The 23,617-nt window shown below is 39.3% G+C and overlaps 2 protein-coding genes across 3 annotated transcripts in view; one reads left to right on the top strand and one right to left on the bottom strand.

Moving 5' to 3' along the window:
* The window catches only part of LOC135464237 (phosphatidylinositol 4-kinase beta-like), a 40,010-nt gene extending 34,891 nt beyond the window's left edge, over positions 1-5,119 (bottom strand). For both annotated transcript variants that reach the window (XR_010443646.1, XM_064741742.1), the window contains exon 1: positions 5,027-5,119. The gene's annotated coding sequence lies outside the window, so the exon portion shown is untranslated. The remainder of the gene's footprint in view (positions 1-5,026) is intronic.
* Positions 5,120-5,787: 668 nt separating this feature from the next.
* Positions 5,788-22,398, top strand: LOC135463630 (F-box only protein 9-like). The gene is made up of 14 exons (XM_064740975.1): positions 5,788-5,894; positions 7,481-7,705; positions 8,038-8,095; positions 8,508-8,591; positions 10,433-10,466; positions 11,090-11,189; positions 13,586-13,687; positions 14,743-14,804; positions 15,444-15,529; positions 15,765-15,878; positions 16,082-16,200; positions 18,700-18,813; positions 19,758-19,837; positions 20,716-22,398. The coding sequence occupies exons 1-14, from the start codon at positions 5,892-5,894 to the stop codon at positions 20,828-20,830; spliced, it is 1,296 nt and encodes a 431-aa protein (XP_064597045.1). The 5' UTR covers positions 5,788-5,891; the 3' UTR covers positions 20,831-22,398.
* Positions 22,399-23,617: the final 1,219 nt, after the last annotated feature.

Here is a 23,617-nt window from a genome sequence, read left to right as displayed (position 1 = left end):
TTTAGATGTTTACTCGCAAGAGAAATCATTACAGTTCAGATCTCACTTGAGAACACGCTACTGGAACTAATAACAAACACTCAATGGACATTGATCCACAGGGCTGTTCAATAACAACACACGATGTAAGAAAAGGACACACAGAGCTCTTCACACGATGCATATACTACATGCCTTAAAAGAAATATAACCTGCGGATGGTCTTGGGCTTTCCCGGGCTCTGCCTGGTTTCAAACCACTTTAGTGCTGTCCACCGTCATATAAGTGAAATATTCTTCAGTATGGTGTAAACACCAATCAAATAAATAATTCAAATGAATAAAAGAAATGTCCACATGTCATATACATTCTAGATCTCAAGTTAATAGTCTTCTAGCATGAGATGCATGTGGTACGAGATTAAAACAAAAAGTAAGAAATCTGTACATGCAAATACCAGAAGAATAAACTCGGCCTAAACAAACTTTGACATTACTATGTGATATCGGAGAAAGGTGAAGAAAATTGAAATTATTAATTAAACTTATGTTCCCTTTGTACATGTATCTTAATTGGTGTGGATCATTTTTTCAATGCTTTTGTCTAAATTTGAAGAAAAAAAAAAGTTTTATACAACCCTAAAATTTTCTTACCTTGAAGCGCATTGATATGAACAATGTCTTTTTTTATTGTTCTAGTCAGGCCTTGCCATTAAAATAACACCAGACAGGTGATAATTAGCAATACCAAGTATAAAAGATATACATTGTACCTTAAGACTAACCAAACCATTTCTGAAGCTGTGTCAAGACTAAGTTTCACTAAACTTTTACTGGGTTAGAAAAAACCTAAAAAACATGTTTAATACCTATTTAAGATCCTTTGAATGGTAGTGTGTCAGTGGACATAAACATTAGTCCGGTGCTGTCTTTCACTTTAATATGATATTAAGTCTTAAAACACTTTTGAACAAGTGGGCCCAGGTCTACAAACCAGCCAGACTCATATTATATTACACCACTTGTAATGTGATGTGATTGTGATTTCTTATCTGCCTAAGGTTCAAAGCTGCAGTAAAGAATTTTCTCTCTTCTACAACAGCATTCAGGTTTTAACCGCTAGAAACCGGAATGTCCTGAGTAAACCTCATCAGTTACAAAAGAAATGAACGAAGAAATATTTTTTAAGTGAGGGGGGTTTTAGAATATCATTTGTGCTTATGAATTGATTCTACTGAAACAATCTTCTGTTAGTTCATCAGAGCTGATTCTGGCTGTAATCAGAAAAACTGTAAAACACTGTAAAAAAAAACAAAAAAAAAAAACAAAGCAAAAGGCCTGCAGCAAAGAGTATAAACTCTATGACTCTACAATGTAAATTAACAAATTACAGGTACACACAGAAGCTATTCTTCACGCATGTTACTGCGAACAAACTCCGCCAACTAGTAAGAAAACTGAGTATTGCCTGGGGCACCATTTGACACAGTTTGTCAGATTAATCCTCTGAAGATCATTGTTTTAAAATGAATTCATGTTCACTAAACCTAAAAACTGTGACGTTCAATACAAATGTGAAATGTAAGACAAACAATCTAAAATTTTCAAACCAGGACACATTTAGTGCATCCCAAACTTTATTAACAAACAAATATAAGTTACATACTCCTCCAATACATTGATTTTGATATGATTTGGTCAGCTGGTTTTAAAGGGATACTTTATCGACCTTGATTGGCTGACAGTGGGTTTCCTGATTTAAATCTTCACACCTGAATAAATAAACCATACCTAAAATTCAGCTCAGGCAAGGCATAGCCTGGACTTGTCTTTTGCTCACACCAGCCAATCAAAATTGATTATGTATCCCTTTTATGGCATGGAAAAGATAACCACTGGCCTTTGGCAAGAAACTGATGAGCTTTTCCACATGACACTCACATAGGTTTTCATCCATAGAGTGAGCTCAAAGTGTACAGTAAATTTTTAGGACTCATATTAGTATTGCTAAAAACAAACAATTACATTTTTCTTCTGGAAAAGTAAAGATAAGACTGTCTTGTTCATTTGATAGACTATGTGGAAAAAAAAAAGAAACCAAATAGTCCTGCTACAATTACATGTATATTTACTTAAAAGAGCAGATCAGGTGTCCCAAAAATTGGAGGAATTATGGTCGACATACTGAAATTCAACCATTTCGATTCTTCTCAAGGTGTTTATTCAAGTATATTCTGAAGGCACTTTTTTTGTGTGAGCTGATAAAAATATACTTTTTGTGAAGCCCTGAACCTGGCCAATCTAACTAATGCAGTTTTGTCTCCAAAATCAACTTTAAAATGTGCATAAATTACACTGAAAGTTATTCTTTCTCATGCGAAAAGGTTGAGGAATTATGGTATGTTTTATACATTGGTACAAAGGAAGTGATAATCTCTACGAAATTTGTGTTAGGCTTCTCATACACCAGAGCTTAACGTGCGACTAAACTCAACTGGACCTACTGAGTTGATACCAGTTGCTGATTTCCAATCCACTATTAACATTTACTGGCATATACTGACTGTACACATAACTGGAGTTCAACTCCAGTTGGGTCGCATCAGTATTTTTCACATACACAAACATTTAGGGCCAAATGCAATAGATGAACTCCTTGGCATGTATGCTGAACGTGAATGGGCCTAAAAGCTCTGCTGACAGCTTACTGCGACTGAGCAGTTTAGAATTATGTAGGCAAGGGAACCAAATTTTGGAAATTTCTCCTCTTACATGTACAAAGAGAAGCATGTCAACTGCGACATTACATGGATGCGCACACTACTGTACATATCATATCTGTATACATGACCTCCTTTGGAATCGGCTGAACATGTAAACAAACGATATACTGTTACAAGGGTCAAATTAAGCGAATATCCAGGGCATTCAGGTCAATCATCTCCATATCTCTGTGAACTTTGCATGTAACATAATTGGCATGTACTGAATTCTGATAATGTATGCGCATGTGGGTCAAAAGGTGTACATACATGCAGGCCACAGGACGAGAGACAAGCTCAAGGGAATAACCAGTGATCTCACCATTATACATTAATACACCTCATGGTGTAAAAATGTAGATCTTAAAAGACTAAAGAAGCCTTTTGTAATCTTATTTGATGTGTGTTACTTGTGTACATCCAGTGTTTTGGTGAAGTCACTATCTGATTTTGAAGAATACAAAAATAGAACACAAACAAAATATAGAAATAAGAATCCACTAACAACACTGCGATGATTCCAAACAGGGAAAAACTTAAAATAGCATTACTGTTAGATACATTTATGGATTGGTTCTTTAAGAGGAAATCTAATAAATGATGCGAAATAAGCACAACACTGGATTTTTGGATACGTTTTCTTTTTCCAGTTGTACTGAGAGGCCCTGTGTAGGATTCTTGAAATACAAGTTGACCATTTCCTTGTCCGCATTTATTATTAGATGTATATTTCACCTAGCTGTGAAGGAGCATGAGGGAAAGTACCCAGCTGTGTTCCATCCCGAACAACTTTAACCACCTTTCACCAACATACCTTTACAAGTAGAGCACCATGGTCATAAGATCTTACATGTAAGATTTTCAATCACAACAGATAAATTTTTTGGGGGGCTACAAATGGATACTAACCACAGTACATTTAGTTTCAACAGATTTAACTTCTACTACAAAATGATAAATATGGCAAGTTAGTTCATTTTGTCTTTTAGCAGGGTGAGCAACAATATGTTGATTTTCATTTAGATGTATGGGTTTTCGTAAAAGCTGAATCGGCATTTCAGGGGTCTCAGAGGTTCATGGCTGTTTAGATGAGACGAGGCAGAAGCACTGGCAACTTAATGCGGCTTAAAGGCGAGATTTTAGTGTAGTTGCTAAACTGTATATAGGCCTAATTCTTGCACTGTGGAGTCTGTAGGTTCCATGGAGCTGTTTGCTGTCAACCTACCGCCTGAGATCAACAACGTTATCTAAATGGTGGGAAACAGGTGGTGGCCCAAACAACAACTCACCTGCAGATGGTCAAACGAATGGTAAGATGGTCTTCTCCGCCCCTTGATTTAGAATATGCCAGAATCCAAGATGGCAAACTATTCTAGAGGTCATATATTCTTACCGATGTCTGTCTTTATTTTACAGCTATAAGTGTAATGGAGATTATTCTATTCTTGGTGAAATATGCATGGTCCCTCGACGGATTTTTCTATTTAGATTATGCCCTTTTGTTTTCTGCACAAATCAGGAAACAGGTGTCGCTTTGCACTACATTTTGACAGTTTACTTTCTAAGGGAAGGGTTCCCTAGGTCAACAGCCATGGAAATCAATGTGTGTGTAGTGTTGCTTTAGCAACTACTGCTTCAGCTTTTGAGTTTATGGCCCATACACTGACTACACTTCATGTCCCAACAAGGAAGAAACGGTAAGAATTAAATCTAGGCACCAAGAAGAGGATTAAATATTTTGCGCTAATATCTGCAGTATTTGAATCTCCAAATATTCCTTAACCAAAAGTCGATGTACTGCTGACTACTTTATTGTTTTCGTTTTTTTTTTTCTTCATATTTGGTTCTTTTTCATCAAATAAAAATGATCAGCTAATAAAATAAAAGTTATAACTAGTGTAACTCAAGTGGATCTCATAATCAAATATGAGAGTTAAACGACATGAGTTTCAAACCGGTAGACGGTAGTGAACAATTTAATTGACAGTTTTTACTTGACTACTGTGCATTTCAGTCAAACCACTCACACAAAGACCAGCAGTTAAGACATGGCCTTTCTTATAATCCACTCACCTCAGGTCCCCTCCCTCACACCCACTTTCGCGGTCCCTGACCCCCACCCCCACGGAACCCTTACTTTTCTCCCCCTAGGGCTCCCTGTTGACACCCCCAACCGGAAAACCGCAACCAAACTTAGAAATCAGTGCACTCATTCGAATAGTTTAAAGACTAATATATAACTTCATGAGGATAGATGTAAATTCCACAAGGACATTAAACACTTACCTAACGGATCCACAGTAAGAGGAAAGAAAAAATCCGCTTTTCCTCAAGAAAAACTACTGAAGAGAGAAGCCGATCGTTCGGCTTGTACTAATGACAAGACGCCATCTTGTGGAATATGAAGAGCCTCGTTATGGCGATCCGTGCCGATGAGGTCATTTCCCTTGTACTCCTACCAGAGACGAGATATTTTAAAAGTGCAACAGTCCTCTCGCTCCTTGTGCATTCTTTTAGGCAATGTCAAAACATTGAAAACATATTCTTGATTTAAAATGAAAATTAAAAACTAAAAAACATGCATTAATGAAGCGAAAGGATGTAACATTAGAGTCATTTGCCACATGTGCTAAATATATAGCTTCCCTATGCACGTCAATATGTTTAAGATTAAAAAAAATGTTCTGAGATAAACATGAAACAAAAGAAACACTAACAGATCGCAAGTGACCCTGACTATAAATTTCACGTTGCTACAATGATTACTTTGGTGCCTCTGACATCGACCGAGCTGATCTTGTCATATCTATTTATGTTTTACAGCTGTTACCTCTAGGGTTTGTTTTCACTGATTAATATAATATTTATAAGTTAGCCCTGGAATTGATTACTTGTGGTTTGCACCCGTTTGTCATATGGCAAGAATAATACGTTTCTAAGGTCGGTAACAGTTGTCTGCGTGATTGTAGTGATACTTTGTTCGAACACTTTTTGTCTTGCGCGACGAAAAGCAGTTTTCATGTTGACAGCTAAATCAGTCGTTTTCAAGATGGCAGCCGTACGCAAAGCAAGATTGTTTTCAACCACTGTTATCGTATTTTCCTTCCGTGAGCTATTTATTTGAGCCTTTTCAGCTCCCCAGCTGGAAAAAATGGTGAGTTAGTAATGTGCCCGAGGTAAAATATAGCTATCATTAAGACTGTCAAGGGTGAAAAAAGGCAAGGACAAAGTTGAATGGGTGCTCGCTAAGCCATAACGTACAACAACAACAACAAGTCTGTTGACAAGTTGAAACCGGAGAGCTTTATGATGAAATACGTAGACAATCTATCTTTAATCAACAAGGTTGATAGCTTTACTGAAGTGTCAGTAACAAAAACGCTAAGACCAAGACACAACTTATTGTCAGGTGAAAATAAGCGCGCAAGGACAAACCAGATAAAAGCAACAAAAAAAAAGAAAGAGGGGAAACTTTCACAGGTCAACAGCACTCAACAAGGAAGAAACCAAAAAACAAAAAATCACAGCCTTGATATTGTGCATCACATTCTATAGATTTACGCCTTTTTTCGTTGAAAGTATTTTTATCATTGATTATGACCTTTCAGTTTCATTTTGTAGGTTCATATTTTACACGTGACTGTAATTAATGACTCTTGCAGACAGGTAAGAGCACCTGTCAATTGTGTATGATAAATAATAACATGATCCTAAGTTATGGTGGAGTACAACTTTTATAAGCTACACTCATATTTCAGATGGCTCTCTGTGCCATTTTGTTTTTGTGAGTCGAAATGTTGCGAGATCACGCCTTACTCGTGGCCTTGGATATAATTTTCTCTCTATTTATCTGTTTGCGGCAGCATGTTTTTGATGCCAAATGTTAGTTTTATTGAAATTTCACATTGCAAATAGATCTCCCAAAAGCGTTTCTTGGATACCCTGCAGGCACATGTACTGTGTTCAGTGGCCAAAGAAAGCAGGTTAAGCTTCAAACTTCAAAGCCGAGTGGTGGCGACTGGGTGCTCGTCTATTCACAGTCCCTCTGGCGAGTGCAGGAGCACACAGTCTGAAATGCAGATGTGTCTCACAACAGTGAACACAGACGTGTTTAAGTCTTAATTTGATCCATGTTTTATATAAGTTGTACCTGACTTTTCATCAATGAATCATCCTGCAGCCATCATGATACTACATTGTGGTAGTTAGACACGCTTGCCCCTTGATTGCAAGGACAAGCGAGTTGTGGGTTTGAACCTGGCCTTATACAGGTAAATTGTAAATTTACCTGGGCTCACTGCTTTTCGGGCCTTGCTGACAATGATCATTGGATGACACTTGTGTGGCTGTTTGTACATTCGTCTTCCACCCATAATTTGCCGAAGGTTAATGATTTCCGAGTATGGTATTAAGCAGCAATCATGTAAATAAAGAGATCAGTAAATAAATTCAGCCATCACGAATACAGTATCCAACCATCCTACAGCCATCATGATTACAGTGTCCAACCATCCTGGTCATCATGAAATAGTGAGGTTATCAAATGAAAGATAAGGTCATTAAAAGAAGGATTTGAAAATTAGAGTATTTGATGCACTCGAAAGCTGAATTCTTCATTCTGCTTTGTCTTTTTATAAGGCCAAAACCACACAGTTGTAAATTCTACACATATATGTTCGCTTCCCTTTAAGTTTAAAATTCCAATCATACATGTGTAAATGTGATTACATTTTCCTGCAGGCATCAGAAAATGGATTACCAGCAGAGATTGACGATCTCTCACTGGCTGATCCCCCGAGCCTGGACAATCAGTTGAGCCAGTTTCGAATGGCATGGCAGCGCGAGATCATCGAGCGTCAGCCGTCATCCAGTGAGTCCAGTGCCCGGAACAGCCCCATCGATGGTGGCATCACTGAGCACAATGTGAAGGAGCTTCAACTGGCAAAGCTCAGCAAAGAGGACAAGGTATGATGATAATTTTATTTACTATTTATTATGTATTTATTTATCTGTTTATTTATTTGATTGTTGTTGTGTCTGCCTAAAGTCTTCACCAAACTCTAAAACTATTTTTCATTGAGACTAAGGAGTCCGTGTGGACTGTGCAAATGGCTTACAGGTAGACTATTTTGTGAAAAAATTACATATACTTGCTTGTTATGATACTAAACTACTAAAGAAAATGGGACAGATGTGGCTCAGTGGTAAGGAGCTTGAATCAAGTGAGATTTAATGTTTTTGTTCAATACTAGCCTTATTATTCAATTATTATTTAATTATTATTTATATTTTTTCAGGCCAAGTTGCTGTTTGTGGAGGGAATTAAAGCTGAAGAGAATGGAAATGTCTTAGAAGGTGAGATTTGATCAACATTTTGTTTCAAATATATATTATACTCTCACAACACAAGTTAAACACATGGTATGAACTTGAACAATCTTGTTAAACACTTTGTATAAATTGACACAAAATTTGTTAAATACACATGACTATTGACTTTAATAGTGCCTTAAACGTAGAATTTTTTTGGAGAATTGAATTGAAATATTACAACATGTCATACAGAAGTATACTGTAGACAAATCCGTATGATAAATTAAAGATATAACAAGTAGTTGTTATATCAAATTAGTATTATCTTTCATTTTCACCCCTCACTTAAGTTTCGTTTGACGGGTGTTCAACTACCAACTGAACAAACGACTTGTACTGCAAGGTGGAAATTGATAAATAATGTTAAATTTAAACTTGACTTTTTGGTTTTTAGCTGTGGATTTGTACAGAAGAGCTATACAGCTGGTTCCTGAGGTGGAATCAATGATTGACTACAGGCCAGTCCCATCTGCTAGAGGTAAGGCTCCTCTAGTAGATTATGTAGGATAGGCTAAAATTAAAATATTACATGTGTGATGCTATGCGACCGGCCCTTAAAAAAGGCCTGACTGGAATTTTTTTTCGTGTTTTTACAGATGCTAAATTATTTTATTTTATTTCATTTTTTTTTTTCTTTTCGCTGATCGTTTGAAATGTCACTGTGTTTATACAGGTGACAGGCACTCTTTCTAGGTACATAATTTTTGAAAAATCAGTCTAAGGATGGCTTATATTTACTGATAAATGTATGTATGTGTATATATATATATATATATATATATATATATATATATATATATATATATATATATACCCTTAGCCCAGACGCCGTGTGCACCCGATTATGACATTGTATCTGTATTCTGCTACCCCAACAGCATATCTCGCTGCATATGCAATACTTATAATATCCAGATCCACTTAATACTTGGCCGGGGCCTCCGTGGCTCAGTTGGTTAGCGCGCTAGCACAGCGTAATGACCCAGGAGCCTCTAGCTCAGGCTGGCTTCCTCTCCGGCCTTATGTGGGAAGGTCTGTCAGCAATCTGCGGATGGTTGTGGCTTTCCCCATGGTCTGCCCGGTTTCCTTCCAACGTAATGCTGGCGGCAGTTGTATAAGTGAAATATTGTTGAGTGCAGCGTAAAAACACCAATGAAATAAATAAATAGTACGTGGTCTGCCCGCAAGCTAAGACATTTTTGCACCTATTGCAACCACTGACACTGACCTTAGTCGATTCTTGATCAGAAAATCTCAGTCATATTAAAAAATAAGGTCTGTTTTGAGCTGCTCACTGCGTGATACTGTCTACCCGATAGACCTAAACTGGTATGTCAATCACGCTGACGTCTATTGAAAATCTGACATCTTGTATAAGTATATCACAATGTTATTTAAGTATTCCAATCTATAGAACAGCTCAGGACGCAAAAGTGGACAATGAGGTTTTGAAAGCTAATTGTTGAGTGTATGAAGTACATGTAGAAGTATGAAGTGCCAGATGCTCTTAAAATGAACAGAAATTGACGCTCTTTGAGCTTTTTTTTTTTTGTACCACTTAAACGTCAGCCACGTGTGTGCAAGTGCCACCTGCGAAAACAATAGCTACACATTTGTCAGTAGGACTCAGAAAGCTCAGAAAGTTTCATTGGAAAATTTAACAGATACATTTGTGTTAATTGTGACTTTATGGTCTTTATTACTCTTGAAAACACTGTGTTCCAGGTTAGTGAATGGAAGAGTACAGATCTATGTTTCTGAAAGCTAAGCTGGGAAGAACGAAACAAATCTCAGATCTATACTTGTACCTGCCTTTCCACTTCAAAACCCTAATTCTTCTCATTTTTGGGACACCTCGTCTGCTCTTTTTAGCCATATACATGTAATTGTAATTTTTTCTCCACAGGGTTAGTCCATATAATAAATAACATATTCATATGTTAATTGACTGTCGCAAATCCTGTACAATTTTTGCCCTTATTTTAGAATAGCCCAAATTATTACCCTCGTCTGTGCACTTGTTACCTTTCAAAATCAGTGATGAAATTCCCAAAATTTCAGAAGTGAGCTGCAATATAACTATTTCAAATTTTAGAATCAGTTTAACCAGATAAATTGTACAGGTATGAGTCTGATATTTACTTAATGGCAAATAATTTGGACAGTTCTTGCTAAAGTTTGTTTTGAAAGTTACTTACCAAAAGCTGGTGGTTTACTCAAAGCATCTGACATTAATGCTTCTTCCCCAGCTGTTCTCTCTAGCTGGAATCGCACATAAACCTGATTTTTACTTATATTGAATATATCTTTTTTACACAGAGAGGAAAGAGAGTGAAAACTCTGTGGAAGGCTGGTGAGTGTGCTATTTACATATAGTGTTGCTAATTTTATTACAAAAGAAACCAAAAAAAAAGACAACGAAAACAATGACATGATTGTGTAAGTTTTATTGGTGATTAAATGAAACTGTTGAAAGAAAAACATCAGTACGTTGTCTTCTTTTCTTTTTAATGATAAAGATTGGCAATATTATTGAAATACACTGACCAAAGGAAAAGGGCCAAAGTCATAATTGTGACTTCAGTAGCATGACAAATATTCTAATTTGCAAACTTAAACTTTCTCACATGGACAGGATCAAATCCTGCTCAGTCTTTTTTTAACCAGGGTTTTTTGGTTAGGTTTTGTGTCCAAGGTTACAGGTTTGAATCCAACTTCAGCTGATTTGGTTGTGGCTGTAATTCAGGAGAATTTTCAGGTACAGGGCAAATGATGGTGGTTTACTAAAGACACTCTTGTTTCCTCCAACAATAAATGTAATAATCTTCATGTTTGTGATATATTCTTCTGTGCAATGCTATTACTAATCAAAAGAAAAAAATAAATATATAAAGTAAAAAAACAATAACATCAAATCCACTTCATTAGGTTTTATTTAAATCTAATAGAACATTTTGTGATCTTCTCTGTTACCAGTGTGATCGAAGAAGATGAGGAAGAACTGGATTTGGTGGCTAAGTTCATGAAGCTACAGGTGGAGTCCAAGACTATCTGTCAGCCTGATTGGGAACAGAGGGTAAGATCAGGGGGTCTGTGATAGGGTATTCACATTGCTACAGGTGGAGCCCAAGGCTATCTGTCAGCCTGATTGGGAACAGAGGGTGAGATCTGGGGGGTTGTGACAGGGTATTCACATTGCTACAGGTGGAGCCCAAGGCTATCTGTCAGCCTGATTGGGAACAGAGGGTGAGATCTGGGGGGTTGTGACAGGGTATTCACATTGCTACAGGTGGAGCCCAAGACTATCTGTCAGCCTGACTGGGAACAGAGGATAAGATCTGGGGGTCTGTGACAGGGTATTCATATTGCTACAGGTGGAGCCCAAGACTATCTGTCAGCCTGATTGGGAACAGAGGGTAAGATCTGGGGGTCTGTGACAGGGTATTCATATTGCTACAGGTGGAGCCCAAGACTATCTGTCAGTCTGATTGGGAACAGACGGTAAGATCTGGGGGTCTGTGACAGGGTATTCACATTGCTACAGGTGGAGCCCAAGGCTATCTGTCAGCCTGATTGGGAACAGAGGGTAAGATCTGGGGGTCTGTGACAGGGTATTCACATTGCTACAGGTGCAGCCCAAGGCTATCTGTCAGCCTGATTGGGAACAGAGGGTAAGATCTGGGGGTCTGTGACAGGGTATTCATATTGCTACAGGTGGAGCCCAAGACTATCTGTCAGCCTGATTGGGAACAGAGGGTAAGATCTGGGGGTCTGTGACAGGGTATTCACATTGCTACAGGTGGAGCCCAAGACTATCTGTCAGCCTGATTGGGAACAGAGGGTAAGATCAGGGGGTCTGTGATAGGGTATTCACATTGCTACAGGTGGAGCCCAAGGCTATCTGTCTGCCTGATTGGGAACAGAGGGTAAGATCTGGGGGTCTGTGACAGGGTATTCACATTGCTACAGGTGCAGCCCAAGGCTATCTGTCAGCCTGATTGGGAACAGAGGGTAAGATCTGGGGGGTTGTGACAGGGTATTCACATTGCTACAGGTGGAGCCCAAGGCTATCTGTCAGCCTGATTGGGAACAGAGGGTGAGATCTGGGGGGTTGTGACAGGGTATTCACATTGCTACAGGTGGAGCCCAAGACTATCTGTCAGCCTGACTGGGAACAGAGGATAAGATCTGGGGGTCTGTGACAGGGTATTCACATTGCTACAGGTGGAGCCCAAGACTATCTGTCAGCCTGATTGGAAACAGAGGGTAAGATCTGGGGGGTTGTGACAGGGTATTCACATTGCTACAGGTGGAGCCCAAGACTATCTGTCAGCCTGACTGGGAACAGAGGATAAGATCTGGGGGTCTGTGACAGGGTATTCATATTGCTACAGGTGGAGTCCAAGGCTATCTCTCAGTTTGACTGGGAACAGAAGGTAAGATCAGTGAGGGTTGTGTCAGGGTATTCATATTGCTACAGGTGGAGCCCATGGCTATCTGTCAGTTTGACTGAGAACAGAGGGTAAGATCGAGGGTGGGGGGGGAGGTGTTGCTGCGACAGGGTGAAGTTCACAAAGCTACAGTCCATGACTATCTGTCAGTCTGACTGGAAACAGTGAAGATTAGGGGTGTTGACAGGGTATAGATCGCGAGGAGATGTTTCTTAGAAGGCCTTGTGGGGTGGTAAGAATTTGAGGTATTTCCTTTTAGAAAGATTGGTACAGTGTCCATTGGTAATCCTGGTCTTATAGAAGGAAGTGTAATGCCACCACTTTGTGTAGTATTCATTCTGCTAAGGAAGGTATGTATAACATTATCATTGCCTTATTAGCCTTAAGTTTTTTAAAGACTGGACACTAGAATTCTTTGGGTCCTGAGCACTAAGTCACTTTCACATTCCACAGGAGCTAAGTGCTGGGTGCTAATTTTCACTCATCCATCTATGCTTTAACCCAGTGGCAGCATGCTTACTACACTACATATCTGTACCATTGAAATTGTGCATTTGAAATCGTGTCCCCATTCGCAGTAACTTTTAGTAAAAATAATGGAGAAAATGCCAAATAAAATTGACTGAAAATGCCAAATAGAAAGTGTTACTTTGAAATGTTGCCATTTTATTGGCTGTGAAAAGCAGCTACAGCCTCATACTTCTAACTTCCGGCTGCTCTGTTTTGTCGAGTGTAGTGGCGTGCATTCTGAAATGCAAATATGGCTTATACACGTAGCAGGTGGAGTTGATGAGATGAGCGAGAAAATCAAAGTATAGGCATAAAGACTCCTTCCTGTAAAATTAGATGATTTGGCAACAAAATGCTGAAAAGCATTAGCCCAATGCATGGAATCCTATTCTCATGAACTTTCTGTTTAAATGTTTTATTTCAGTCTGCTCACATATCTGTTCTGCCTATGGCCTGTATTTGCCCTTAATTTTTTATTCCCTGATTTGTTTTTTTTTGTTTTTTTTCTCAGTCTGTCCACATATCTGTCCTACCTGTGGAAGTTCTGGTCTACATCTTCAAATGGGTCATCACTAATGACCTTGACATGATAGCCCTGGAGAATGTTGCAATGGTAAGTTGAAGGACAGAGTGCATTGTACAGCTAGCGTGTCCTCCCACCATTATGCTGGCAACGGTCGTATAAGTGAAGTATTATTAGTTGCATGATTATTCAGTGGTAGGATATGGAAATATATGGTGTCAATATTTCCATATCCTAATACTGAGTAAGCATGTAATGAATGTAACAGCACAAAAAACAGATGAATAGGTGAATTGCTTCAGCGATGTCACCATTGTTTTTACAACTTAACCAAGGGAAATAACTTAGTCGGCAGACATATGACGGCAGACATCAACTGTAGGATTTGGGTATATACACGCCTCGCCACGTGGCCAATTCTGTTTAATGAAAAAAGCAGTATTTTGTCTGATGATGGATAATTTTGAGTACAGTATAAAACACCAATTTAAATAAACAAATGTGCAGCATTGATTGGATAGAAGGCGTTGGTGTTTGCAACTGCAAATCCCAAAGCAATAAACCACTTTGACATCATGCTCCGTCTTGTACAAAATAGCATTGTCCTGACGTTTTCACCCATGAGGTCAGGTGATCTCATCCAGTGCAGACAGATTCAACCGTTTGTCACATACTTTCCTCCATCCTTTAATTACCTATTTTCATAATACATGGGTTACTTTCCTTGATGGTAGGTATCTGTCTTTCTTTTCAGAATTAAAATATATGGGACTAAGGAAAATATTAGCGTTTACTTTGTCAGTTTCTCCAAGCACAGGAGTAAATGCAATAATTCAGAAGTAAATAACCTTACAAGAAATTTTGCAAGCAGATTAGTCACAGTTAATCATTGTGGTTGTTTAAATTCCATCACACCAGTACTTCCAAATGCTAATAGCATTGGATAGTTGAACTGACACCTTCAGGGGGATAATCCATGAAAAGGGAAGCAATCTCTGTGTTACGAAAACACAGAATAACCATGGCAGAAGTCATCCAAGTAAAAGAATTTATTTTAAAGCAGATTTCTACATACAGTCAATTTTTTTTTTTCAGTGTTTTAACCACTGTCCACTTAATACTACTCCCATGTTTTTCTTTTCCAGGTGTGTCGAGGCTTTTACCTGTGTGCCCGTGATGATGAGATCTGGAGACGTGCCTGTCTCAAGTGAGTCTTGTCCAATTTCTCCATTTCGTTTCTCCCCATTCCTATAAATGCATCATTAAATGTTTATGTACAAGTGTTTTATTAGATTGTTGCTGAGGAATTTCTTGAAGCCTGATTAAAACGCCAATCAAATAAAGAAAAATAAATTAAACATGGGAACCCATTGGCCTTCGGTTTATAGTGGTCTGTAACCAGTTTCCAGAAAGGTGCTTGGAGATGGAGAACTGAATACAAGACCAGCATTTTATACTGTCTCTCTGAGATGACATAGGTGCAGTGTTGCAGGCAAGATCTCGGCTCTCCTTCTAGCCATCTATTCTTGTCACAGTGCCAGTGAATGTCATCATTTTTCATGGGTTTGTTTCGAATTTGTCTTCAGTTAATTTTGAAACAATTCAGTTTTTAAAATCAGAAAGTTGTCCAGTTGACTACACATGTAGCTGTCTGCAGTCCTGGATGTTTAGTGGATAAGCAGTTTTTTAATGCCAAGAATAATTTCATTGCTTGCATCACACTAACGTTCTCTATATTTTCATTTACCATTACATGCGGCAGCTATCAGGATAAATTCAGTTACTCTCAAACATGAGCACATCAAAACATTAAGTCAGTAAAGTAAATTTTTGTTGTTGTTGACAGGATATGGGGAGTCAACACTGGAAAGAGCAAAAAATATGGGGGCTGGAGAAACATGTATATTGAAAGACCTCATCTCAGATACAATGGTGAGTGCACACATGTAGAGCACAATACGTGGTAAATGTGAATGAGCGTAATAATTATAACAATAATAATTGTAACAAGAGAATACAGAATACATGACCTAACCTCCCCTCCATTTCAGAAGAGTTACATCTCTCCAGTCTTTGTATGGATATCAATTACATGTGCATGTAGTAACTACAAAAGACAGATTTCAGTCAAAAATGAATGATATGACGTTTATCTTTCCTTTGGCAGGCTGTTACATCAGTAAGGCATCGTACGTGCGTCCAGGAGAGAGGAATGTGGACAACCTTTACCGGGCATGGCACACGGTGGAGTACTACAGATATTTGAGGTTCTTCCCTGAAGGTGAGATTCTGATGGGGCATTTGGAACGTATTGAGCGAAATGATGCATCGGATAGATGGGTAAAATATGCCTCAAAAATGAAAATTTGTCTCATTGTTTTGGAATGTCTTTTTTCATTAAAACCAAACTTTTGTTTTACAGTGCCTTTTGATGTATCCTTTTAAGATATCAATCTGACATTTACCTGTGTCTTTCTCCACCAGGTACGATCCTGATGATAACAAGCCCTGAAGATCCTGTAAAAATCTTACACAAACTGAAACACAGAGGAGGCAAACCGCAGGGCTTGTTACGGGGAGTGTACAGGATGACGGATAATAAGGTTAGATTAAGAATAAGACAACAGTGATTTATTAGGAGCAGGCTTATGTAGAAAAGCTCTGATGTAGAGCGTGTTCGCAGGAAAATGCCATATGTTTTATTTATTTATTTATTTATTTATTTATTTATTTATTTATTTATTCATTCTATATATTTTATTTATTTTATTATTGGTTAAGGTCATGTTCAAAAATCTTTTACTAATATGATGGCTATCTGTTTTATGGATGGGGGACACAGTCATGTCTGGAGAGGAGCCTCTCACCAATGTGGTCGCTGTGAGCTCAAGTCCAGCTCATGCTGGCTTCCTCTCCGGCCGTAAGTGGGAAGGTCTTGCAGCAACCTGCGGATGGTCGTGGGTTTCCCCCGGGCTGTGCCCGGTTTCCACCCACCATAATGCTGGCCGACGTCGTATAAGTGAAATATTCTTGAGTACAGCGTAAAACACCAATCAAAAAAAAAAAAAAAAAAAAATCGTACATTTGTACCCTCAAAAGGGACCTTATTGGGGGACATAAATGAATAGAAAGGCCTGAATGTGGTATTCACTTATAAAAAGGCCTTATTTGGTGTATTCACAAGTATAATAATCACTGAGTAAGCCTGTAATGAATTATACGTGTGAAAAGGCCTGTCGTGGAGTACTCACGGAGAGACAAGACCAGTGTAGGTATCGAAAACTAGAAATGCGTATTGTGGGAAGGCCTGTCGTGGAGTACTCATGGAGAGACAAGACCAGTGTAGGCACCGGAAACTAGAAATGCGTATTGTGGGAAGGCCTGTCGTAGGAGTACTCATGGAGAGACAAGACCAGTGTAGGCACCGGAAACTAGAAATGCGTATTGTGGGAAGGCCTGTCGTAGAGTACTCATGGAGAGACAAGACCAGTGTAGGTACCGAAAACTAGAAATGCGTATTGTGGGAAGGCCTGTCGTGGAGTACTCATGGAGAGACAAGACCAGTGTAGGCACCGGAAACTAGAAATGCGTATTGTGGGAAGGCCTGTCGTGGAGTACTCACGGAGAGACAAGACCAGTGTAGGTATCGAAAACTAGAAATGCGTATTGTGGGAAGGCCTGTCGTGGAGTACTCATGGAGAGACAAGACCAGTGTAGGCACCGGAAACTAGAAATGCGTATTGTGGGAAGGCCTGTCGTGGAGTACTCATGGAGAGACAAGACCAGTGTAGGTATCGAAAACTAGAAATGCGTATTGTGGGAAGGCCTGTCGTGGAGTACTCATGGAGAGACAAGACCAGTGTAGGCACCGGAAACTAGAAATGCGTATTGTGGGAAGGCCTGTCGTAGAGTACTCATGGAGAGACAAGACCAGTGTAGGCACCGGAAACTAGAAATGCGTATTGTGGGAAGGCCTGTCGTAGAGTACTCATGGAGAGACAAGACCAGTGTAGGTACCGAAAACTAGAAATGCGTATTGTGGGAAGGCCTGTCGTGGAGTACTCATGGAGAGACAAGACCAGTGTAGGCAGCGGAAACTAGAAATGCGTATTGTGGGAAGGCCTGTCGTGGAGTACTCACGGAGAGACAAGACCAGTGTAGGTACCGAAAACTAGAAATGCGTATTGTGGGAAGGCCTGTCGTGGAGTACTCATGGAGAGACAAGACCAGTGTAGGCACCGGAAACTAGAAATGCGTATTGTGGGAAGGCCTGTCGTAGAGTACTCATGGAGAGACAAGACCAGTGTAGGTACCGAAAACTAGAAATGCGTATTGTGGGAAGGCCTGTCGTGGAGTACTCATGGAGAGACAAGACCAGTGTAGGCACCGGAAACTAGAAATGCGTATTGTGGGAAGGCCTGTCGTGGAGTACTCACGGAGAGACAAGACCAGTGTAGGCACCGAAAACTAGAAATGCGTATTGTGAGAAGGCCTGTCGTGGAGTACTCACGGAGAGACAAGACCAGTGTAGGCACCGAAACTAGAAATGCGTATTGTGGGAAGGCCTGTCGTGGAGTACTCACGGAGAGACAAGACCAGTGTAGGCAGCGGAAACTAGAAATGCGTATTGTGGGAACACTGATGGATAGAAAGGTTAATATTGTGCATGAAGTCATAGATAGAAAGGCTATATATAAGGCCCTATCAGAGATAGAAAAGTTAAATGTATAGACACAGATGTCACACTCTGAGTGAGTGAGTGCTTGGGGTTTAACGTCGTACTCAACAATTTTTCAGTCATATGACGACGATGTCACACTCTGAAGCCCGATTTATAATTGTTTTCTTCAATATATTGACTGCAAACACAGTCTACATGTAAGTCTTCTGGGATCTGTCCTTCCCCTCCACCGTAATGGTGGCCGCTATGGTATAAGCGAAGTATTCTTGAGTGTGGCCTAAAGACTCAAATCAAATAAATAAATATCTCTGGCCTGTTAGTAAATGCATTATCAGTTTCGCACTACCGAACAATTGCTGGTTACAAGCTGTGTTATTAATTACATGTAGTGATTTCATGCATTCATTTGTTTACACCACAGGTAACGGCAGTGCTGAAGAGAGTGAAGACGGAGTACCTGACATCTGGCTATGCTCGTTACAAGCGGCGACTTCTCAATGTTAACCAGAACGAACCAGAGAGGACCTTCCACCTCGTAAGGCTAATGAGCACGCTCAGCACTGAACGCTTGAAATCTGCCTAGATGCACACTGAGTACCTATACGCAGTTTTCGAGTTACCACATTACGACAACCGAATGACGTCCCGGTGCAAAATGACGTCGCCACTTTATGGCACAGTAGGGCTACTTGCCTATCTTTTAACATGGCAGTGATCGTGTTTAAATCAAAGTAACGGCAGATCATCATTTTTTGTGCAATATTGGGAACGCAAATTCACCCCTGAACACAATTCAGAAGATCAGTGTAATCCTTTCAATTAGTTCTCAATATTCTATATGCCACCCCATGTTAAAATTACCAGATTAGTCCTACCGTGCTGTAAAGTGACGACGTCATATCATAAAGGGACTTCACTCTGTCGTCGTAACGTCATACCTTGAAACATGCGTATTAAGTTTTCATGGTGACATCAGCATAAAGAACATGTTAAGGGTTGTTTTATCTGCGGGATAATAATGTAAAAGACACCTAAGATTACATAGAGTGTCTGTAAAGTGGGGCAGCTTTCAAAGAAATTTTCATAGTACTTTTTCTCGGTGAGATATCTCAGTATCTGATAAAACTGTTGCTGTTTGTGCTGTATAACCCCTTCTCAAAGTTTTATAAAGGTTAGATAATTTTGTCATTATCTGGTCTTTTCTTCACATTTTAAACACATTATGAAAGATAACAGGCTTTTGACAAGAAACTAGTCTGCCAGTAACCTGTGAATGGCTGTGTGGTCTTCTCTGGTTGTGCCCAGTTTCCTCCCAGCAAAATGCTGGCTGTTATATAAGTAAAATATTTTTGAGTACGGTGTAAAACACCAATGAAATAAATAAAAAGTCACAAGCTTCACAACAACAGTCCACATTTTCGTGTTATTTGGCGTTATTTGTAAATCAGTCAGTCACTTTCTACGGTATGTGTTGTTTAGGAGCTGGAGGTTTGTAACGCTGGGAGAAGGAAGTATGCTCAGATGGTATGGACCCATTACTCTGTACATCAGCTGAGGAGGTAGGAAACGACATCATATTCTCATGTGCCATGTCCTCATTGATGATGCTATGAAACGTAAATGTTGAATTATAATTGTTAATGTTCGGTGTTTAGACTAATAGTACAGAAAATGTAACTACAATGCTGGTCTATGCATACACTACAGCACTGGGGATTTTTCTGAGGTGAAGTTGTTTAGGATGACTATAGGAGGCTTGTTTTTACCATTTGTCATCTTACTAGCATGTGCGCAAGCACAGGTTTAGTGCCTAATTGTGAGAGTGTCTGCTTCGAAGTCAAAAGACCTGGGTTGGTTCATGCTAAGGACTTTAAAAATGGTACTTGCTGCTGCCTCGCTTGACACTCTGAGAGGTTAGAGTAAGGAAACAGGATTAGTTGGCCCGGTGTCAGTATAATGTGACTTGGTGCATTGTCATATCGGGTGTCTTTGGCATGATGCTTCAGTGGCAGCACTTTTAGTTCAGTGGTGTCTTGTAAGTACAGTGCTGATTTATACCTACAGCATTTCACATCAGCACTCGGGATTTTTCTCAAGTAATGTCAGATGCAAATCCGGATGACTATAGTAGAGCTGTTGCACTGATTTTACTGTCTCTGCTGTAATTCTTTTATATTGCTACAGACACCAGTCATGACACCCAGTGTACTGACATTACTTGGATATCCCCCTCTCATTGTTCTTGGGTGGGTAAGCAGGGATGATGTATGAAATCTAGAAAATTCTCTATCTGTGACTGGGATAGAACTAACATCAGGTTTGAGCTAGCAGCTAAAAGGTACACACCTTCTCTTCAGACATGGCATGCCACCAACTCAGGCATATATTCAAATATTCAAATTATCACTTAGACAGAGTGGACTGATTTTTATTACAGGTTAACTGGTGAGGAGTCTGTGGCGGAGTTTGATCTCAACAACAAGACATATCCACCATTGTACTTCTCTCGGGTCAAAAGCTACACCGCCTCCGCAGATCGCCCCCTACAGTGATTGAGAGCCTCGAGGAGAGATTTGGAGATGGTCCCTTAAGTGGGTCTATAAAGATGGAATTTTTGGTCAGAAACCCTGCACAAATGGTTATTTTTAGTTGACCCCTCCTATGGTTGTGTATACTTAAATTTTTAGAGGATTTCAAGAATTTGTTGACTCGTATGGGTGTCTTTTATTGAGTTATCATGTACAGAACCAGACACAACCAGAGCTTGTTTTCACATGGTTTTTTGAAAATAAATGACAAACGTTGATAAAAATTGTTTTCAATAATGGTAGCTAATTACTGAGTTATTCATGTACATGCCTATTTAGAGGTTTTGCAAAGATTTATCAGCATTTTGGAAAAGATTTTCAGTGAAAGATTGTAAGCCTGTAAACCCTAGCAACCTGTAATTGCAACCATCACAGGTCATAATGATAAAAAATTTTTAGTTTTGATAATTTTAATAAAAGTTAATATCCCAAAGCCCTTAGGTTAATATGGCTGCCGGCCTAGTGGTTCATATTCTATATATGGCCAAAGAACCTCTTACCAATGTGATCCCGGTGAGTTCAAGCCCAGCTCGTTCTGGCTTTCTCTCTGATAACACAAGGAAAGGTCTGCCAGCAACCTGTGGATGTTTGTGGTTTTCCTCAGACTCAGTCTGGTTTCTTCCCACCATAATGCTGGCCGCTGTCGTATAAGTGAAATATTCTTGAGAACAGCAGAAAACAGTTATCACTTATATAAATCAATTTTGACAGTTTCACAGTAACTTGAAGATTTTCAAGACTTTGTAGATTTACTGTTGCTGTCCTTGTTCTTTTGTACTCATCTTTCACAACGCCGCCCCCCCCCCTACAATATCAGACTGATAAAGAAACAAAGTGAAAACTGTTTAGACTGTGAAAATCATGTGTGCATTTGATTGGTGTTTTTGCTGGAGTCATTGGCAGTTTGCTGATATAATAACAATAATAATGCTTTATTTTCTGAGGGAGATCAATAAGGTAAAAAACCAATATGATAGTGTTTTAGCTAGTTTTTAGAGGAAACTTGAGGAAACCACTGTCTCATCTCTAGATACTTTCATGCTGTTACTATCTTAAAACTTCGAAGAAGTTGAATTTGAATGAAAACAGTCACAGTATTGAATTTTAGTCGACAGCTTTATGTCAGGACGTTTGTCAGGAACCTGACGAAGCGCAATGGTTTCCTCCGGGCACTCGGGTTTCCTCCGGGCACTCGGGTTTCCACCGGACACTCAGGTTTCCTCCGGGCACTCAAGTCTCTTCCGGACACTCAAGTCTCCTCTTGGCATTCAAGTTTCCTCCGGACACTCACGTTTCCTCTGGGCACTCAGGTTTCCTCCAGACACTCAGGTTTCCTCCGGGCACTCGGGTTTCTTCAGCTTATAAACCTGACTACCATCTTATAAATGAAGAATTCTTCAGCATAATTCACTTTAAACAACAATCAAATGTATAAATAAATTTTTGTTTTTGTTTGCAAGATTTTTTGTTTGAATTTAAAAGCATTGCGGGGCCTCCATGGCTCAGTTGGTTAGCGCGCTAGCGCAACGTAATGACCCAGAACCTCTCACCAATGCGGTCGCTGTGAGTTCAAGTCCAGCTCATGCTGGCTTCCTCTCCCTGGAAGTAAGTGGAAGGTCTGGAGCAACCTGCGGATGGTCGTGGGTTTCCCCCGGGCTGTGCCCGGTTTCCTCCCACCATAATGCTGGCCGCCATCGTATAAGTGAAATATTCTTGAGTAGGGAGTAAAACACAAATCAAATAAATAAATAAGTAAAAAGCATTGCATACCGTTACGTACAGAAATTATGAGGGGTGGCAATTTTCTTTATTTTATGTCCTTTTTTTTAAATAGAAATGATCATAATGGCTTATTCTAAATTCTGAATTGGGTGGACAAAGTTTCCAGGTCATAGCTTGTTCTGGTTTAAATGTGCACCTTTCTAAGACAGTGTAGGCCCTTCTTCAGCATGTCAAACACTGGCCAGTAGTGTAACATTAAGTCTATTCATATCTTGCCTGCAGGGCATCTTTAATAACAGGAGTAGATGAATTTTTAATCCTTTTTTTAACATTTTATGTTGTGTGTTGCTTTTGCTTGAGTTTGATTAATTTCTTATCAGAAAAGCTGACGTGTTGGCGTCCACAGTACGATCCGAGGGCCTGTATTTGCTTCCGTAGCAGCATTTTTCTTGCCAGAGCTGAAATACAGTAACTGTACAGGAATATGTTTTGTTCAACAGAGATAGCTTCTAGATATAAATCAATCATCATACGTAGGGCAATTTCTTTTACCGTCATTTTCTTTTTTTCATTTCAAGGTTTAATATCCTTTTCTACCAACTCATGCTGTGAGCTGATATCAGAGCAAGTACCGCATATCATTTCAGTTTGAATTGTTTTATGACACTTTTTTTGGAGTGTTTTTTTTTCTCTTGCTCTTTTTTTTTACAGTAGGTGATTTCTTTCTTGTAATTAACTGCCTAATTCTATATACAGTTTGTTTTGACTGTGTTGTTATCTGTGTACAAACTTCCTTTCCTAACGTACATGCAAACATTAGAGGAAGCTCTGTGGAATGTACATAATGAAGGAAAAAATATGTTTAATATTTTTCAGTGGCTTTAATAGCATTTTGTATGCACATTTGTATGTACTTTATATTGTCTTTGTGAATTATATTTTGCTACAGTTACTCATAATATTCATTAACTGGAGTGTAAAGTCAATTTTGATTGGTTTCTGTCAAATAAAAAGAACCTCTGCCACAAT

Source organism: Liolophura sinensis, chromosome 3 (assembly GCF_032854445.1).
Source record: "Liolophura sinensis isolate JHLJ2023 chromosome 3, CUHK_Ljap_v2, whole genome shotgun sequence".
NCBI lineage: Eukaryota > Metazoa > Mollusca > Polyplacophora > Chitonida > Chitonidae > Liolophura > Liolophura sinensis.
The sequence above is the reverse complement of the archived record's forward strand: the minus strand, read 5'-3'. Positions and strand labels throughout refer to the sequence as shown.